Here is a 20,101-nt window from a genome sequence, read left to right on the forward strand (position 1 = left end):
TTACCAAGGCTTGATTTGTGACCCAAGATATGGTCTATCCTGGAGAATGTTCCATGAGCACTTGAGAAGAAAGTGTATTCTGTTGTTTTTAGATGGAATGTCCTATAAATATCAATTAAGTCCATCTTGTTTAATGTATCATTTAAAGCTTGTGTTTGCTTATTTATTTTCTTTTTGGTTGATCTGTCCATTGGTGAAAGTGGGGTGTTAAAGTCCCCTACTATGATTGTGTTACTGTCATTTTCCCCTTTTTTGGCTGTTAGCATTTGCCTTATATATTGTGGTGCTCCTTTGTTGGGTTCATAAATATTTACAATTGTTATATCTTCTTCTCCAATTGGTCCCTTGATCATTATTTAGTGTCCTTCTTTGTCTCTTGTAATAGTCTTTGTGTTAAAGTCTATTTTGTCTGATATGATTGCTACTCCAGCTTTCTTTTGATTTCCATTTGCATGGAATATCTTTTTCCATCCCCTCACTTTTAGTTTGTATGTGTCCCTAGGTCTGACATGGGTCTCGTGTAGACAGCCTATGTATGGGCCTTGTTTTTGTATCCATTCAGCCAGTCTATGTCTTTTGGTAGGAGCATTTAATCCATTTACATTTAAGGTAATTATCGATATGTATGTTCCTATTACCATTTTCTTAATTGTTTTGAGTTTGTTATTGTAGGTCTTTTCCTTTTCTTGTGTTTCCTGCCTAGAGAAGTTCTTTTAGAATTTGTTGTAAAGCTTCTTTGGTGGTGCTGAATTCTCTTAGCTTTTGCTTGTCTGTAAAGGTTTTAATTTCTCCATCAAATCTGAATGAGATCCTTGCTGGGTAGAGTAATCTTGGTTGTAGTTTTTTCCCTTTCATCATTTTAAATATGTCCTGCCCCTGCCTTCTGGCCTGCAGAGTTTCTGCTCTAAGATCAGCTGTTAACCTTATGGGGATTTCTTGTATGGTATTTGTTGTTTGTCCCTTGCTGCTTTTAATATTTTTTCTTTGTATTTAATTTTCAGTAGTTTGATTAATATGTGTCTTGGCGTGTTTCTCCTTGGTTTTATCCTGTATGGGACTCTCTGCTCTTCCTGGACTTGACTAATTACTTCCTTTCCCATGTTAGGGAAGCTTTCAACTATAATCTCTTCAAATATTTTCTCAGTCCCTTTCTTTTTCTCTTCTTCTTCTGGGACCCCTATAATTCGAATACTGGTGCGTTTTATGTTGTCCCAGAGGTCTGTGAGACTGTCCTCTATTATCTTCATTCTTTTTTCTTCATTCTGCTCTGCAGCAGTTATTTCCACTATTTTGTCTTCCAGGTCACTTATCCATTCTTCTGCCTCAGTTTTTCTGCTACTGATTCCTTCTAGAGAAGTTTTAAGTTCATTTATTGTGTTGTTCATCATTGTTTGTTTGCTCTTTCGTTCTTCTAGGTCCTTGTTAAAAGTTTCTTGTATATTCTCCATTCTATTTCCAAGATTTTGGATTATCTCCACTATCATTACTCTGAATTCTTTTTCAGGTAGACTGCCTATTTCCTCTTCATTTGTTCGGTCTGGTGGGTTTTTACCTAGCTCCTTCATCTGCTTTGTGTTTCTTTGTATTCACATTTTGCTTCACTTACTGTGTTTGGGGTCTACTTTTCGCAGGCTGAAGGTTTGTAGTTCCTGTTGTTTTTGGTGTCTGCCCCCAGTGGCTAAGGTTGGTTCAGTGGATTATGTAGGCTTCCTGGTGGAGGGGTCTAGTGCCTTTTTTCTGATAGATGAGACTGGATCTTGTCTTTCTGGTTGGCAGGTCTGCGTCTGGTGGTGTGTTTTGTGGTGTCTGTGACCTTAATATTATTTTAGGGAGGCTCTCTGCTAATGGGTGGCTTGTGTTCCTGTCTTGCTAGTTGTTTTTCATAGGATGTCCAGCACTGTAGCTTGCTGTTCATTGAGTGGAGCTGGGTCTTGATGTTGAAAATGAGATCTGTGGGAGATTTTCACCCTTTGATATTACGTGGAGCTGGGAGGTCTCTGGTGGACGAATGTCCTGAACTTGGCTCTCCCACCTCAGAGGCACAAATCTGACACCTAGCCAGAGCACCAAGATGCTGTCATCCACACAGCTCAGAATAAAAGGGAGAAAACAGAAGGAAAGAATGAGAAAAATAAAACAAAGTTATTAAAATAAAAAATAATTATTAAATATAAAAAAATTTAAAAAGTAATAAAAAATAAGAAAGAAAGAAGAGAGCAACCAAAGCAAAAAACAAATCCACCAATTACAAGCGCTAAAAACTATACTTAAAAAAAAAGAAAGAAAAATTTGATGGACAGAACCCTAGGACACATGGTAAAAGCAAAGCTATACAGACAAAATCACACACAGAAGCATACACATACACACTCACAAAAAGAGAAAAAGGGAAAAAATATATATATATCATTGCTCCCAAACTCCACCTCCTCAATTTGGGTTGATTCGTTGTCTATTAGGGTATTCCACAGATGCAGGGTGCATCAAGTTGATTGTGGAGATTTAATCCGCTGCTCCTGAGGCTGCTGGGAGAAATTTCCCTCTCTTTTCTTTGTTCGCACAGCTCCCGGGGTTCAGCTTTGGATTTGGACCCACCTCTGTGGTAGGTCACCGAAGGCGTCTGTTGTTCGCTCAGACAGGACGGGGTTAAAGGAGCCGCTGATGCGGGGGCTCTGGCTCATTCAGGGCAGGGGGAGGGAGGGGCACGGAGTGCGGGGCGAGCCTGCGGCGGCAGAGGCCAGCGTGACGTTGCACAAGCCTGAGGTTCCCCGTGCGTTCTCCCGGGGAAGTTGTCCCTGGATCACGGGACCCTGGCAGTGGCAGGCTGCACAGGCTCCCGTCTCTGGGGTCCGTGCTGATAGCCGCGGCTCGCACCCGTCTCTGGAGCTCATTTAGGCGGTGCTCTGAATCTCCTCTCTTCGCGCACCAGGAAACAAAGAGGGAAGAAAAAGTCTCTTGCCTCTTCGGCACCTCCAGAGTTTCCCGGACTCCCTCCCAGCTAGCTGTGGCGCACTAGCCTCCTTCAGGCTTTGTTCACGCAGCCAACCCCAGTCCTCTCCCTGCGCTCCGACCGAAGCCCGAGCCTCAACTCGCAGCCCCTGCCCGCCCCGGTGGGTGAGCAGACAAGCCTCTCGAGCTGGTGAGTGCTGGTTGGCACCGATCCTCTGTGCGGGAATCTCTCCGCTTTGCCCTCTGCACCCCTGTTGCTGCACTCTCCTCCGTGGCTCTGAAGCTTCACCCCTGCCACCTCATGTCCCCACCAGTGAAGGGGCTTCCTAGTGTGTGGAAACCTTTCCTCCTTCACAGTTCCCTCCCACTGGTGCAGGTCCCATCCCTATTCTTTTGTCTCTGTTTTCCCTTTTTTCTTTTGCCCTACCCAGGTACGTGGGGAGTTTCTTACCTTTTGGGAGGTCTGAGGTCTTCTGCCAGCGTTCAGTAGGTGTTCTGTAGGAGTTGTTCCACGTGTAGATGTATTTCTGATGTATTTGTGGGGAGGAAGGTGATCTCCATGTCTTACTTGTTCGCCATCTTGAAGCTAATCTTCATTGGCATTCTTGACATCGTTGGTTTTGAGATGCTTAATGTAAGTATATTTAGTAAGAATGAAGTCAATGTATATTTACAAGGAGATTAGACTATGTGAATTGAATTTCAGAAAATTTAGTCAAAGCATGGTGAGATTCATTCTGTGCAAACCTGAAGAGTTACTTTGGTTGGAAAAAGCTATTATTAATAGTAGCAAATAACAATAACTATTATTATAATTAATAGTGCTAAGAAATTAATTCAGCCTTAAATAGAGGTAAATAAAGACATCTTTTATGATTTTGAATTGTAGTATCATTAAGTGTTATTTGACTGTCATAATCTTTAGTTTGCAGGTATAGATGAAGGAGGTAAGAATTTAATTGTGCTATTTTTACTTATTGGGTCTACTTGCCAACATATGATAGTGGTTATGGTTTTCTCTTTACATTTTTGCAAGTGGACCTCAATTTTATTTCATTTTTTTATTGAGTTATATTTGACAACTAAAAAATGTATATATTTAAGTAGCACAACTTAATGATTTGGTGCACATATACACTGTGAAATAATCACCACAATCAAGTTAATTAACCATCACCTTCAATAATAACCATTTTCTCAATTTTATTTTTATCTCTTCTTCCTACCTAATCACAGCCTTGAAGTATAACAGCCTTGAAGAAATTTGCATTAATTTTACCATTGAAAATTTACAACAGTTCTTCAGTCAGCACATGCTGGTTTTGAAGCAAGAGGAAAAGAGGAGACAAGGCATTGACTGGGTGTCCATTGAGTTTGTCCTGGACTTGCAAGCCTGCAAAGATCTCATTGAGAAGGTGATGCATGTTTTTCTCCTCATCCGTCTTCGTTTAAGGAGACTTGTCCCTGCCTGCCATGTTGATCCATGTCAGGACCCAGGCTCTGTGAAGGGGATGGGAAATAGGGCAGGAGAGCTCTGCACATTTTCTCTTAATGTTCTTTTTTGTGCAGCACCGTGGCATCGTAACTAAACTCTCACGTCAGTTACCTACTCCATCATCTCTAACTCACACTGTCGCTACACATTTGCTGCTTACGCATGACCTCCACTGTTAATAGGTGAGGAAGCTTGTTGAGATGAAAAAGGGTCCTGTTCTTGACTGGAAAAACACAGAGCTGAAAAGATGAACCCTGTAGGGCCTGGCTGATTAACATAAGGTGCGTGAGTAGACCCAGAGCAGCTTAACGAAATTTGGCAAATTAGCATGCAAACAAATCATTGCCATAAATCCTCAAGGCCTCTGCCTTGAAGGATGTAGTTTGTTCATTTAATTGGACAAGTACCAGTTAGTTTAAGTAATTTATGACAATACTTCATGGCTTATTAGTAAATTAGCTGCAGTGTATGGTTTCTGAATTCGATGATGTTCTTCTACTTTGAACTATTTCCATGTGTTCTGGAAAAGATAAACCAGATTTTCTGGGGAAATTCAGTATGGTTTTTCCTGTGGCTTTGTCCAAGGGAGCAACCATGGTGGGGTGTGAGCAGCAACATGCCCTTGTGTCTTGCTATAGCCATGGATTGCAGTGAATTCTGGACACAGGTCTAGGAAGCTATGCTATGCTGTCACAACTGATTCTCAGCAACCCTGTCAGGAAGGGGCAAGGGTGACTGACCTTTCACTGTCCTTTGTGGGGTCCAGATTGTATCAATCACTGTCCCACCCATTTTATATGTTAGACTTAGATGAAACTAAATCTTCCTTGATAGTAACCATTATTCCTAACAGGAGTGGACATCACATTGATTTTTCTTGTTTTATAACCAGTGAACTTCCTGGGGGGAGGACACGCTGATTAAAAAAATAATGATAATGAACCAGCTTGTGAGCTGATTAAAAATAATGATAATAATGACCTAACCATGATCTGGTAAATATTTGGTGGCATTATTAAAGCTATAGTTTCCTAATTAGAAATGAAACAATAGAACTGGAGCCCCTTCTAGGGGCAGATTTAACTTTGGGCAATTGTCACCTATAATATCTACTTACTCTGATTATGACAAGATACTGTGTTCAGGCAGGAAGGTGGGATGCAGACATTATTCAGATCCTAATAGCCCTGTGAATGCTACTGATTTGTAGTTGATCTGAAGCCTGTTATCTTATTTATGACAAGGTTATTCTAAATAAGACACTAGCAACCTAGATGTAATTTCCTGTTGTACTTTCTACTGATATGATAAAATGAGAAAAAAGAAACAAAACTGAGCAGATGATAGAAGGAAAAGATAAGTCTTTGGTTTCCTGTGAATGATTTCAAAGGTGGTCAGATCAGGCAAATGCAGAATACCAAAATGTTTCTTGAAACGATTCTATATTTTGAAAAGATCGTTGTGTTTGCTCAGGTACGTGAAGGAAATTTGTAGGAAATATTAATGATCAAACTCACTCCTTGAAACAGAATGCATCATGGGAAGTTTTCAAAGGAACTAAAATACATCAGTACATGTAATATGTCTTATAGAATGCATCTGTGTGTGTGTATATCAGGAAAAGAGAGATTTTCATACATGTAAGTTTTGTGTTTTTACCTGTACAGAAAAGTTTATATCAAACTAAAAAAAAGTATTTTCATACCAACTTTGTTAATTTGGTCTTCAAACATACAGTAATCTTCTATACATATGCAGTGAACAGATCTATTACAGGATTAGCTCACACTTATCTGATTACTTGAAATGTTCTAGTTTGTTTAGAACTTGAGCATCAATAATTTACATATCAAAGTATTAACATTGATTACATTTATGGTTTTACATTAGGTATTGGTAAAGAGATACTTTTTATTATTTTTTAAAACAAATACATCCAAAATTATATATTTAAAAACTGTTGCCCCTTCAATGAGTCACCTTGAGAGGCTACGTCCTTCTTCCAACAATTCAGCCCTTTTGGAAAAAGTCCCTCATGGGACAGGGATTGGGATAAATTGTTAGATTGTTACTATCTTTGAGAGAAAATTAACTTTAATACTGATCATCTTAACTGTTTTTGAGTCCAAACTGTATTACCAACTTTGTCACATTTTTCACCTTATTTGTCTGACTTGACCCAAATAACTTGTGATTGTTTCTATGCAATGATCCATGGTCAGACAACAGGATGTTTCCACATGCCAATAGTCAAAGGTGTCAGATATCCCATAGAAGTTTCTAAAATATTTAAATCCTGGTAGCATCCTGGCAATGACTGTTGTTGTCTCCCAAGTAGAGTTCTTTGGATATGCTAATTCTGGTGTTTTTATTATAAAGTGAATCACATTAATATCTAGTTAGTTATCCCTTGTATGCACATGAATATTTTCTTTAAACATATAACATTGTGTTTTTTGGCTCACAACTCTTACTTTCTGCCTAACTATTGCCCACAGCAAAGCAGCCCAGGTCCCAAAGCTTGAACCTGTATGTCTTAGTGTTCACTTATCAATCAATTCCTTAACAGAAATTTGCTGAGGACCTAGATTTTACTCACCTCAGGGCCTACTCTGCTAAGGGTTGTGAGAAACACAAACCAGAGACATCATCCTGGCACTCAAGGTACTGAGGATATAATTGCAAAGATGTCTTAAGACCAAAATTTTACTAGTTTCCAAAGTTTAACAAGTAAATGTATTTAGCAACTACTTGTTTTGATCACTTCCTCCTCACTCCACTGGTGAGAGAGGAATTCGTATCCTAGGGTTATGGGAATGGCTGAACATATGACCCCTGACACTGGACAGATGAGATTGACAGCAGCTTATAAGTCACATATACTCACAGCCTGGGGGAGGAGGACACTGCCTGCAATGTGAGGTCACATGGAAGTTACACTTGGGAGCAGAATGAAAAAGCGAGAGCTGTGGGAGCCGGGCTTTGTAGTAATAATAGGGTGAGGTGACACTGATTCCCACTGGAGGATGTGATTGTCTTGTTTGAATATGGGCTTGCAGGTAACTGAAATCACTTGCTCAAGAATAAGCAGGCTCGGGACTTCCCTGTTGGCGCAGTGGTTAAGAATCCACCTGCCAATGCAGGGGACACGGGTTGGAGCCCTGGTCCGGGAAGATCCCACTTGCCCGCAGAGCAACTAAGCCCGTGCACCACAACTACTGAGCCTGCGCTCTAGAGCCCATGAGACACAACTACTGAGCCCGTGTGCTACAACTACTGAAGCCTGCATGCCTAGAGCCCGTGCTCCGCAACAAGAGAAGCCACTGCAATGAGAAGCCAGTGCACCATGGCGAAGAGTAGCCCCCGCTCGCTGCAACTAGAGAAAGCCCGTGTGCAGCAACAAAGATCCAATGCAGCCAAAAATAAATAAATAAATAAAATTTTTAAAAAAAAGAAGAAGCAGGCTCTGTGCCTGTTCCCATGATAAAGAATGTTGCATGGCTGTATGACCTAACCCACTGTAGTACATGGGGAAGGGAACCCCTGATCAGGTCATTTGAGGCTTTCCTGGTGTTCCCCTGATGTCAAAGCCCACAAAATATTGGACCTTAATTTTAGGCCTAATACTACATTACTATTTATAAAACTTTGAATGAAATGCTGTGGAAAACTTAAGCATTTGTTAAAAATAGCCCTTGCCCTTAGGATGTATGCAGTCAAATAGGATATTTGTAAGTCTAATAAATGTAGAAATATGTGTCAGGATAAATGCAGTAAAGGCACAGACAAAGGCCCACAGCGCTCAGAAGAGCAGAGGTTACCTCTGCCTGCAGGAATCTAGGAAGGCCTGCTGGGAAGGGGGGTAAATTTTCAACTGGGTCTGAAGAAATGGATATGATTTCAGCAGGTGAAAAGAGGAAGATAGTGAGCATGTGAAGGGACAGGCAAGAGCAAAGCCTTAGAGACAGGAAAGCAATGGACACATTTCAAAATCTGCTTAGAGCTCGGAGTATACAAACGGAAGTATCTAGAAGTAAAAAAGGAGGGTCAGGCTGTGAAGGGATCTTAATGAATTTTGCCAGTTTTTTAGGCAATGGGGAGCCAGAGAAGTTTCCACATTGGGCAATGGGGCAGTCATAGATGCTTGGGTTTAATCTGGTGGGTTTTTGTATGGGGTCTAGGATGGGAGGAAAGCTAGAGTTAGGGCAATTAAGAATCTATTACAGCAGGTGAGAAATAGAGGCCCTGAATCAGGACAGCAGACATGGAAATAATAAGAAAGTAACAGATGTAAAAAGAGAGGAAGGCAGAATTGATAAGATTTGAAGAAGGAGAGGTTACAGCATTAATGTTCAGAGTCAGGGCAACTGACTTAGACCATATACTGTGTGCTAGAAGACAATTGATGCTACGGGACAGAACACAATTACTTTTTTTCCTGACCTATTTGGAAATTAATTTGCTAGAAGCCCTCAAATTTATTAGGGGTTTTATACTTCCTAAGCATTGGAGAAATAGAGAAGACCCTGAAGAAATAGCGTTTTTTCCCTCCTCAGTGGTTTAATTGTTACGTTTTGAGCTGTGACATCTACTTGCTTTGCATAAAACATCCATTCATCTCCAAACAGAAGATGGCTTCATTGGTGTCCCAGGGACACGATGGTCCTCATGTATGGAAGGTGGCTCTGCTGGAGATGGGGGCTGCTTCTCCCTGTGAGGCTTTGCCACATCCCTCTTGTTAACAGGCACCATCCCAGGAGATGCTTACATTTTTAAATGATTCATTCTAGTGTTCACTGAAGGTTGACTATTTCTGTGGTAGGAAAATATGCACTACAAGATGGAGTCCACACCTCTAAGACCCTGTACTGGTGACTCAATTGTTTAGTTTTATCAGGTTCTCCTTCCTCCTGCTTGTTCTCCTCCACATTTCTCACTTTGCCAAGAACTTGCAAGGTCAGTGCCGCCAGGAGCAAGACTTTGCATATTTACTCAGTGCATCATCCCCCACCTGGATGCTTGGGAGGAAAGAAGATGTGCCAGAGCCCTTCAGTACAAGAGTTATTGATGGAATGTCATTCAATACATTTTCTATAAAGTGCAGATTCTAAGCCTATGAGACTAGACAAAAGAGGTAGAAAACCATAGTCCATATATTAGAATGATAGACTCAGGTGGATAAAAAACATGTTCTTCAAGAATGTAATAATCCAAATTAGACCCATTCGTATGCTCCAGTGGCATAATTTTGAACAAAGAATTCTAAACCACAAACAAATTTTCTTTTCATATATCACCCAGCCAGAGCCTTGACTCGGAGTTGGTGTGTTCCTTCTCCATGAAAATATTCAAGCATAGGCTAACCTACTTTTTAGAGAGAAATTGTAAATGGAATTCAAGGAGCTTTTTGGTGGGTTGGGCCAGACCTATGTCTCTCCCAAACCTGAGCATTTGTGGTTCTTAGGTACAAAGGATTGGTAGAGAATCATGAAATCTATGTTGTTGGACCAAGGGGTCATGGTTCTATCTTGGAACTCTCATGACATTTTCTGTTTGCTTTGTAGTCTACATATTATGTGCATGTCTTGTCTTCTCAGTTAGATGCTCTGCAGCCAGAGCCCATGTCTGATTCTTCTGTTATAACCCAAAGTGTTTGGTAGAGTGATTTGTTCATAGAAGGCATTTCAAAAATGTTTGTGGAGTAGATAAATGAACATACAAATCCACAAATAGATTTGCAAATGTAGGAATCCTTCATCTTTCCCCCCCACCCATACCTGTTTTTCCCCATGTGTATATACCCTATATTGGTTAATGGCAGCATCCACTACCCATTTGCTCAAACCAAAACCTGGTCATCCTTCCTCTTTCTACTACACCCCACGTTCTATCCATCAGCAAGCTATGACTCAGCTCTACTCTCCACCAGCATCACGTTTCAGTGACCTCTCACAGTCTCCAACACTATCAATCAACTAGATCAGCGTTCAGCAAACTATGACCCTGTGGGCCAAAGTCAGCCTATTTTTGTAAAGTCAGCCTATTTTTGTAAAAATAGCCTATTTTTGTAAATAAACTTCGAATGCAACATTGTCACACCTGTTTTATTTACATATCGTCAATTAGTGCTTTCAGGACTGAAATGACTGAGTTGATGGCAAAGGAGCAGCAGAGACTCTGTGGCCCACAAAGTCTAAGAGCTTTACTATATGGCCCTTTAGAGAAAAAGCTTTCTGATGCTGTCATCAGTTTTCTATCACATATCCTTTCTTGGTTGCTTTTTTAAACAACCCTTTAAACATGTAAAAACCATTATTAGCTCACCGGCTTTCCAATACAGACCATAGGCAGGATTAGCCCATAGGCTTTACTTTGCCAACCCCTTCCTAAACAAATAATCCTTTTCAAGTATTAATTAAATCACATCACTTAAAAAATCTCCAAAGGCCTCCCATTACACTTAAAGTAAAATCCAAATGTCTTACCATGGCCTGTAAAGCCTTTGGGATCCAGTACTGCATCTCTCCTTCCACGCACTCTCTCCGACTAGCTCTGCTCTGTCCACACTTGCCTCTGGTAGGACCTGAAATTTGCCAAGGGTGCTCCTGCCTCAGGACCTTTGTGCTCTTCATTTTTCTGCCCAGTACAATTGTGCACAGGTCTTCTCAGGATTTGCTCTTCTCATTCAGGTCAGAGGGTTTTACTGGACTCTCCTACTAAAATAGCTCTCACATAGCCCCAGTCATCCTCTCTCTTTACTTTGCATGATTTCTTCAGAGCCTTTATGGGAAACTAAGTTATTTATTTAGTGTTTACTTGTTTATTGTCTGTCTGCTCCACTAGAATGTAAGTACCCTGAGGACAGACACTTTGTGAATGTGGCTCATGGCTTCATCCCCAGCTCCTGCTGGTGCCTGGTACCTAGTAGGTATTTAATAAATATTTGTTGAATGGATGATTGGCTAATTATATGTAGTGAAGCTCGTTTCTCCTTGTCAACTAATTAGGTTCATAGGAAAGAATTTACATTGACCCTCTACTGAAAATACTGCTTACTGGTGTTTTTTTCAGCTGCTGTTCATCTGTATCTCCAACAGCCAATGGGCATCTTTTCCATCCTTGAAGAGGAATGTATGTTTCATCAGGCTGCAGATGTGACTTTCAAGACCAAACTTTCTGACAACCATTTTGGAAAGCCAGTTCATTTCCAGAAGCCCAAGCCTGACAATAAGAAGAAAGATGAAGCTCACTTTGACCTTGTCCATTGTGCAGGAGTGGTAAGTTACCTCTAGACCCTCAGCCCTGAATTTTCCTGCCTCTGTTTCAAATGTACTCAGCCCAAATCCTTAGATAATATATAAGTAAAGTTTAGATTAAAGAGATGAACAAAATAAATCTCAGGTCCCCGAAAAACGTTGGTGTAGCCTTTTAGCACTTAGGATATGAAACACCCATACTATAAAAACAGAGGTCAAAAATCTCAAAATCGACTCTGTCACCCCAACTCAAAGTAAGACAGCTTCAGAAAGTTATGGAGACCATCAAAGACATGGGCTTTTCCTTACTTGTCCTTCCTTTCAACTTAACATTGTGTGAACGAGTGATTTCAATTGATCTTTTTATTGAAGATTTTTTTTCCCTTCTCTCATAAAGAGTACTGTGAAGTAATGGTCTCCAAACTATGACCAACAAAGATTCCTAATAACCCTCACTCCCTCTCCTCATTTCCCCACTGGAGTGTGTGTGTGTGTATGTGTGCGTGCACATGCCCCTTCTTTCTGCTTTTATGCTTCTGGTCAGTAATTCTGAATGGCACAAAAAGAGAACTGACGAAGGATAAAATAATACTTTGACCTAAAAATGACCTGCCAGTTGTACCTAGATGTGTTTGTAAATCTCTTCTTTGATATCCTTGAATATTAATTATAATGATATTTATAGTAAAATATCATTGATAATGTTTTTGGAATGCTCACTCTGTGTCAGAGACAGTTGTTTTATTGCATCTGTTCTTGCCTATGAAGGAGGGCTGATGTGAATTGTTTCTCCTGGAAACGCCATCTCTTTCTTCCTCCCTCTCCTTGGTGTTTCTTTCCCTCCCTGATTCTTTCTCCCTCTCCCTCCCTCCCCTTCTCGTCCTTTCTTTCCACAATGTAAATGGTAAAGCCTGAGCATCTCTTTGGGTTGCACATAGATTTCTGGAGTATTTATTCAGTACTGTTACATCAAACTGATTTAAAATTAAAGGACCCACACAATTTATGATTTTTTTAAAAGGAATACACAATTTTCTAAGTAACTTACGCATTCACCTCTTTTGTTACCTGAACTGCATGCCTTTCCAAAGGTGCCTTATAACGTCAGTGGCTGGCTTGACAAGAACAAAGCCTTTCTTAATGAAACAGTGGTGGCTATATTTCAGAAGTCGTCCAACAGACTCCTGGCAAAACTCTTTGAAAATTACATCAGTACCAACACTGGTGAGTTGAAAAATCTTCCTCAATTTTTCAGCCTCCGAATGGAACCCATGTCTGCCTCAGCACTTATAAAATCCTGGCTTCTTTCCTGTGATATCTGTGTTTGATCCCCGTGGTCTGCGTCATCCCCTCTTATTAGCCTTTCCGTCCTCTGGCTGGTGGTTTTTCGGGGAAATGGTGCTCTAAGGTGGATAGATTTCAAGGAGACTGCTCCAGCCTGCTTTTATCTTCTACTTAACCAAGCTGAAGAGACAGCAGAAAACCATGTTTTGATAAGTGATTTGGGAGAGATAACAAGCTCCTTTAATACATATCCCCCAAGTATCTTGGAATTCTCTTTCACAGTGCTTTTATATTATAGTAATGGGGTTTTTGTAAGCTTCATGAGAGCAGAGATTATGTCTCACTTGTTCAAGTGTATCCTCAAGCATGTAGCAGATGCCTGTTTAGCAGGCACTCCATAAATACTTGCTGACCAACTAACAACCAATCTTGTTTAGTAGTCTGTAATTTACAAAGTACTTTTAGATTCATTATCTTACTCAATCCTTGTCCTAGCCCTTTTAGATTCATGTAAAGGGAAATCTCTCCCTATCTTATAGGAGCAAGTACAGAATTAAAGTTTCACAAATCTACTGTTGAAAGATAAACTCAGGCATATTAAAATTTTTAAGAGTTTATTTGAGGAAAAAGCAATTGAAATTGGGCAGCACCAAATCAGAAGTGGTTAACAGCATTCCACCCACAGGAGCTCAGGGAGAGACTTTTATAGAAAAAAGATAGAAGCAAAGTAAAGAAATTATTGATTAGCTGTATCTAAAGCCCAGTTGGCTGTTTGCGATTGGTTGTCCTTAGCATTTTGATTTGGTAACCTTGGGGCATTAACAGACTTGGATTTTGTTTGCTTACATAGGCTGCCACACAGCATTAGAGCCACCTCAGTCTGATGGCTTCCTTGCTTCATTAATTTAACACTACTAAATGGCAAAGGCAAGGTAGGAAACAGGACTTGTGCTTACTAGCCTCGTGCCTATTCCACTCTCACTGTCTTCTGGAAAAAAACAAAACAGAGAGATGGACAGGCTACCTGGATTCAGGATCCAATTCAGACTTCTGCACCGTGATACAAAGCCTTGGAGGACACAGAGGCCAGGTTGCTGCCATTACCCTCACGTCTGGACTACTGCCAGCAGCAGAGGGACACAGTTGTCACAGTTCATAGCTGCCAGATTGGCATCTCCTGAGCAGAACTGGTCTTCAAACACGTTTGGTCCACACTGATTAAAAAAAAAAAAATTGGAAGTTCTCACGTACACATTTGGGTTTCCTTTTTCTTTTGAAAAATGGAAATTATGGGAAAATAGAAAATCTGGCCAGTCTGATTTCAGATGCCCTTGTAGCAATGGGGCAAACTGTACTAGCTGTTCTTTAAGTGGGATGTGTCCTCTTACTTTCTGACATTCTCACCCTCTTGTCTTACACCCAGCTTCAAGCTCACTCCTGTCCCCTGTTGCCTGCTTTGGGACTCCTGATGGCATGGCCAGGGAATGGAGAGAATTTAGCACTTCCCAGCCGCATTAGCACGTGATGACATAATTCAGAAGCATGCCTGAAATCCTGTTGGCCCGCCTCAAGAGGAGCTTGAGAAATGGAATCTATTGTGTATGGACCCTGAAAATCTGCAGGTAGTGCGTTTGCTTGATTCTAATAGCTTCTGAAGTACCTCTGAGAAGTCTGATAAACAGTGGCCACATAAGTGTATGGCTCCCAGATGAGTAATTCTCTGGTCATAAGAAATCAGAGAGTGGTTTGGGCAGAGAATGAGAGAGGAAATTATCTTCTGACTCTTCCGGGTGTGCTGTGTTCTTTTGAACTAAGAGAATTGTCCAGAATGTCCTTTTTCATTATTTTTTAAGGACCCCCTGAAAAAGGACTTGCCTCCAAATATCTGACTCATCCCAATTAAATTACTCATAATAACCATACTTTCTTCTGGAGAATCCAAGTACTGTAAACCAGTTACAATTCTTTTAAAAAATTAAAGGAAAGTAGTAGTATCCCCTTTCCATGGGGAAGTACAAAGAAGTCAAGTGATTCACTTGGAAGGCTTGGGGCATGTCAATAGGACATCAGTGATTAAACTTCATGACATCTGCCTCAGCACAGTTGCTACTCAAGCTAGAGAGTATTTTATCAGTTTTTCATATTGACAGCTGGCCCTTTTTTTCCAGATTGCCTATGGATTTTGTTGTTATGCTTTTGTACCTTCATGAGTTAGTGCTACACAAATGTTTGTAAAACAGTTTGGCTTAGCATAGATTCCTTTGCTTCAAGAAAGTGGGAATAGATTGTTTTTATAAATTGCAGAAGTAATGCATGAGTGTTGCCCCAAACACAGACAATACAGAAAAACTAAAAAGAGGAACATAAAAGTTACCTTTGATCTCACATAGAGAGATCACAATTGCTAATATTTTAGTGTATACTCTACCCAACATTTTTTATGTATATAGTCACCCGTAATCCAATCACACTTAAAAACATGTATACACACTCAGTATCATAATATACAAACTATTTTGTAGCCTAATTTTTCTCTCAAAATAAATCCGAGCAATCTTCCCATGCCAGTTCTATGGATCTGCATCATCATTTTAAAAGATTGCAGTGTTTCATTGTACGCATACTCTTTCATAATTTAAGTAACCAATCTCCTGTTGGTAGACATTTGTTACCATTTAAATTTTTTGCTTATTTTTTTTTTAATGACTAAACAATGCTGCAATGAGTATCTGTGCACAGTTGCCTATTTCCTTAAGGAAAAGCACCAGAAATAGACTTTTGTGTTGAGACATGAATATTTTTAAAGCTTTTGGTAGACATAGCCATATTGCTTCTAGAACTTTGACACATTTATGCTTTCATCAGCAGGGTATGGTAATGTGACAGAAAAGGGCCTTTTTAGTGCTTTTCTTCTTCTTTTTTTAGCTCTACAGTTTGGGGAGAAGAAAGGCAAGAAAGGAGCTTCATTCCAAATGGTTGCATCTCTGCATAAAGTAATTTTTAATTGCATCTATTCATATATTAACTACCTCACAATCTGCATATGTTATTACTTATTTGAAATTTTACATCTTCAAATAAGGATAAAGTATCTGAAGTTAACCAAGTTGGAAAAGTTAAAGATTATCTTGATATTAATGGACTTTCGTGGACACTGTCAGTGTCCTACTTAGATCCTCTTTATCAGCCCATCTTACCACTTATGAAAATATTAGCTCATAATAATTCACAGTTGCCAGAATTGCCCTTGGTCGAATGGGAAGCTAATCTGTCTCCTTACTCTCCTCTTCAGATTCTGGCCCCTCCCTTGTCTCAAGGAGGTACCAACTGTAGTATAATTGGTGCATTTTTGCTCAGAGCTTCTGCAGGACTCAGACTAAACTGAGTCCATACCACTGCTTTTTTCTCCCCCTGCCCTACTGTACTTCCCTCCTTCTCCAAATAAATCTCTTGAATGAGAATCTCCATCTCAGATTCTGCTTCCAGAGAAACTGAGCTAAGATAAAAATTTTCCAGGCAGGAAACTTGAGAAACAGTTTCTTTCTTCAAGCCATTTTATTGCCCATTCATAAAGTATTGCTACCAAATTTAAAACAGGTAGATATGATACACAACAGAACTATGTCAGTCAGATAAATATTGACTTGTCAAGGGAAGGAAATAATGTATTTTGGTAAGCAGGGAAGAATGTTGAATTCATTATTTTATTGTTGCTATGCATCTGGCTTTAAGACTAAGTTGGTCAACATGGAGACTTTTGTGGCATAGATTGGTGTTTTTAATGATTTGCAAAGTGATTTTGTGTTGGTTATGATCTCTGTTTTAGGAAAACCTAAATAAGTTGATGACTAACCTGAAATCAACAGCACCTCATTTTTGAGATGCATAAATCCCAATGTGAACAAAATGTCAGGTAAATAGATTTCTTTGTAATCCACACTAGGAAATTCATTTGATTTAAGCTATGTTGAATGTTTTAATGAAATATTTACCAGTTTGTTTTATATAAGGGTAGATTTTCAGATAGAAAAGCTAAAATAAGTTAAAAGTGAGTTTTTTAAACCTCCTCAAGATTGCCTTTGAATTGAGATTCAAGTGGACATACAGAAGGATTTCACAAAGCAGACTCAATTGGATAACATTAGAATGCTTGACATTATCATTTAAACTCCTCCTTGAATTTCACGCTAAAATGTGGATGAGCTTCTGTGCCATTGTCTACAAGGGCAAAGTATAATAAGAAGGGATTGAATAATCAATTTGGGGATTAAAGTAGATATTTAAGCATAAAGGAAATCATTTGTTCTAAATTATCTAAATTGACCATAAAGAGAGTTTCTAAATCCATTTCTAATTGTTGAGAACTCCCTCTAGTCTTCCTTCATAATAGTAATATCTTCCCTCTCCTTAAAACTACCTGTCTCTTTAGTTATGTACTTCTGGGCAGTAGATACTTTTTAAGAAGTATTTTATTTTTCTTCCAATTTTATTGAGATATAATTGGCACGCAGCACTCTATACGTTTAAGGTATACAGCATAATGGTTTGCCTTACATACATCATGAAATGATTATAAGTTTAGTTGACATCCATCGCCTCTTATAGATACAAAAAAAAGAAAGAGAAAAAAAAAAGTTTCCTTGTGATGAGAACTCTTAGTATTTACTCTCTTAATAACTTTCAACATACCATACTGCAGTGTTAACTATAGTCATCATGTTGCACATTACATCCCTTCTACTTGTTTATCTTAAAAATGGAGGTTTGTATCTTTTGACCATCTTCATCCAAGTTCCACTCCTCCACCCCACCTCTGGTAACCACAAATCGAATCTCTTTTTCTATGAGTTTGTTTGGTTTTTGAAGATTCCACATTTAAGTGAGTGTGTCTGGCATTTTCACCATAAGCTTCTTTGCTATTAACATCTTTGCCCCAAGCATTTTTGCTGCAAACGTTTTCCCCACATAACTAATTGGCGGTAAGGCAATTTTGTCATAAAAGATAAAATAACAAAAAATAAAAGAGGGACATTAAAAAGGACATAATGAAACATGAAAAATGAATAACAAAATTAAAAAGACTATTGTGAAATATAAAATATTTGAATAAATTTAAAATGTGTGTAGATTCACGACAATATGGTACAAATATCTGATTTTACTTTGTGGGTTGAACCTAAGCATTTATCTTCCAAGTCTTTGTTCATAGTTCATTATACATTTTTTGGCTTGTTGATTCATCTCCTCGTTCTGCATCACGTATTTTCTTTTTTGCTAAAATTTCTTCCCTCATTGAGAGAGGTATCGGTTTCCAAATACTAGGATACATGTTTGTAACAGCTTTGTGTTGTGTTATGAAAGCCTTCCACACTGTTGTTTGTACTTGGCATATTGTCACATGTCTGTTGGTAGATGTTCCAAGTTCTATGGAAAATGTGGGTTCAACTCTGCACCTCTGAGGCCCTCAGCCTCTTTCAGATTCATGTATAGAAAATGGGAGTATTGTGTCAATGGAGAAATGAAACCAAATTGTCAACCAGTTGAAACCAAACTGTCAACCAGTTATTTTATCTTTTATGGCAAAATTGCTGCATGGCCAATTAGTTATGCAGTGAAAACATTTGTAGCAAAAATGCTTTTGACAAAGAAGCTTATGGTGAAAATATCTAGAACCATAAATGAGATTGTATGGTATTTGTCTTTCTCTGTCTGGCTTATTTCCCTTAGCATAATGCCCTCGAGGTCCTTCTGTGTTATCACACATGGCAGGATTTCCTCCTTTTATATGGCTGAATAATATTCCATTATACACATATACCACAACTTTTTTATCCATTCATCCATCAGTGGACACTTAGAATGTTTCCATTTCTTGGCTTTTGTAGTGAATACTTGTTGATGAATGGATGGTGCTAGGGTGGTGATGAGATAGATAGGTGGTTGTGAATTATTTATGTTTTTAATTAACAAAACAAAGTTTTTACAGATATTAATTACATGGATCACTTTCCTTACATCTTGGATTTGAAGATTCCCAGGCTTCTGTTTGGAATTACAGGCTTCTGTGGAGCTTGGTTGGAGGCTGTCAGCCTCAAAGTTGTATATGTGACAAGCACTTATGTCTTCAGAGCACTAATCACCCTTGGAATATGTAGCCAGATGTTGTTGATTCTGATTTCTGAGGTTCTGTAGTACCTTGCATTTTTATTAACCTCCTGTAATTAAGACTCCCATCTTGACAGCCTGTGACCTATTCTGGGAAAGTGTGATGCTAAACAATGATGCTGCAGTTTGAGTTTTTGCAATGCAAACCCTTCATGTGCATTCACACTGTATGTTTTTGCCTCATTGTTTCTTATCAGCTGGGTTTCTGAATGCATCCAGGGACACTGCTTCCATCTAGCAAGGAATCTAATTAGCTACCTCTATTTTGGAGCAATTCTGTTACCTATTAGAGTTGACTCCCATCGAATCAGCTCTGATTTCAGCAGGTTTTTTTTTTTTTTCTAAGTCTTAAGAGAAAGTCATAAGGAAAGCTTCATGATCTAATCAAAACAGTTCTTCATATGTCCTTAAAGGGAATGAGCATGCTTGACCCTATTGTGTCATAGAACTCCACTTCTGCTCCTTCTTACAGATGATCTGTTTCTGTCTATGAAAGGGATGGGAGTGCAGGACTATGAATATATGGCTTGGAGTTTATTTCTGTGACCCCGGGCATAAGCAGAGAATCATCTCATTCCATTTTCCTTATAACACTCTAGCAGGTCTTTGTTAGGAGAGTGCTGCTTGGCTTCTTCCAGAAGCCTTGCTGAGAGCCAGATACAGTGGCTCATTGGTTGGCTTTTCTAAGGCTCCTATCAGAGATTGCAGCTGCAGTTCTAGTGGGCTCCATCTCAGGAACAAAGGGGTACTAGGAGAATGCTTATACTATCGAATACAACTTAGGCTTTCTCAAGATAATCAGGAGAGAACGTAGGCCGGGATGTGGCCCATTCTTTCCTAATACAGAACAGTAAACACAATGTTGTGGCTGTTCTCACCTTCCCCTTTCATTGTATTCCCCCTTCTTGTAATCCCTCCCCTTCTTACTTGGAGATGCCAGTTCTCTTTTGTG

General features: G+C 39.4%; 1 protein-coding gene across 1 annotated transcript in view; it reads left to right on the forward strand.

The window, feature by feature from the left end:
- The window catches only part of MYH15 (myosin heavy chain 15), a 168,509-nt gene that overhangs the window by 57,135 nt on the left and 91,273 nt on the right, over positions 1 to 20,101 (forward strand). The window contains 9 exon segments of the mRNA XM_067737164.1: positions 2,564 to 2,763; positions 3,500 to 3,583; positions 4,194 to 4,364; positions 11,542 to 11,721; positions 12,792 to 12,912; positions 14,112 to 14,126; positions 15,910 to 15,977; positions 16,811 to 16,859; positions 16,862 to 16,897. Coding sequence (XP_067593265.1) covers positions 2,564 to 2,763; positions 3,500 to 3,583; positions 4,194 to 4,364; positions 11,542 to 11,721; positions 12,792 to 12,912; positions 14,112 to 14,126; positions 15,910 to 15,977; positions 16,811 to 16,859; positions 16,862 to 16,897 — 924 coding nt within the window.

The sequence above is a fragment of the Pseudorca crassidens genome, chromosome 5 (genome assembly GCF_039906515.1).
Source record: "Pseudorca crassidens isolate mPseCra1 chromosome 5, mPseCra1.hap1, whole genome shotgun sequence".
Classification (NCBI taxonomy): Eukaryota; Metazoa; Chordata; class Mammalia; order Artiodactyla; family Delphinidae; genus Pseudorca; species Pseudorca crassidens.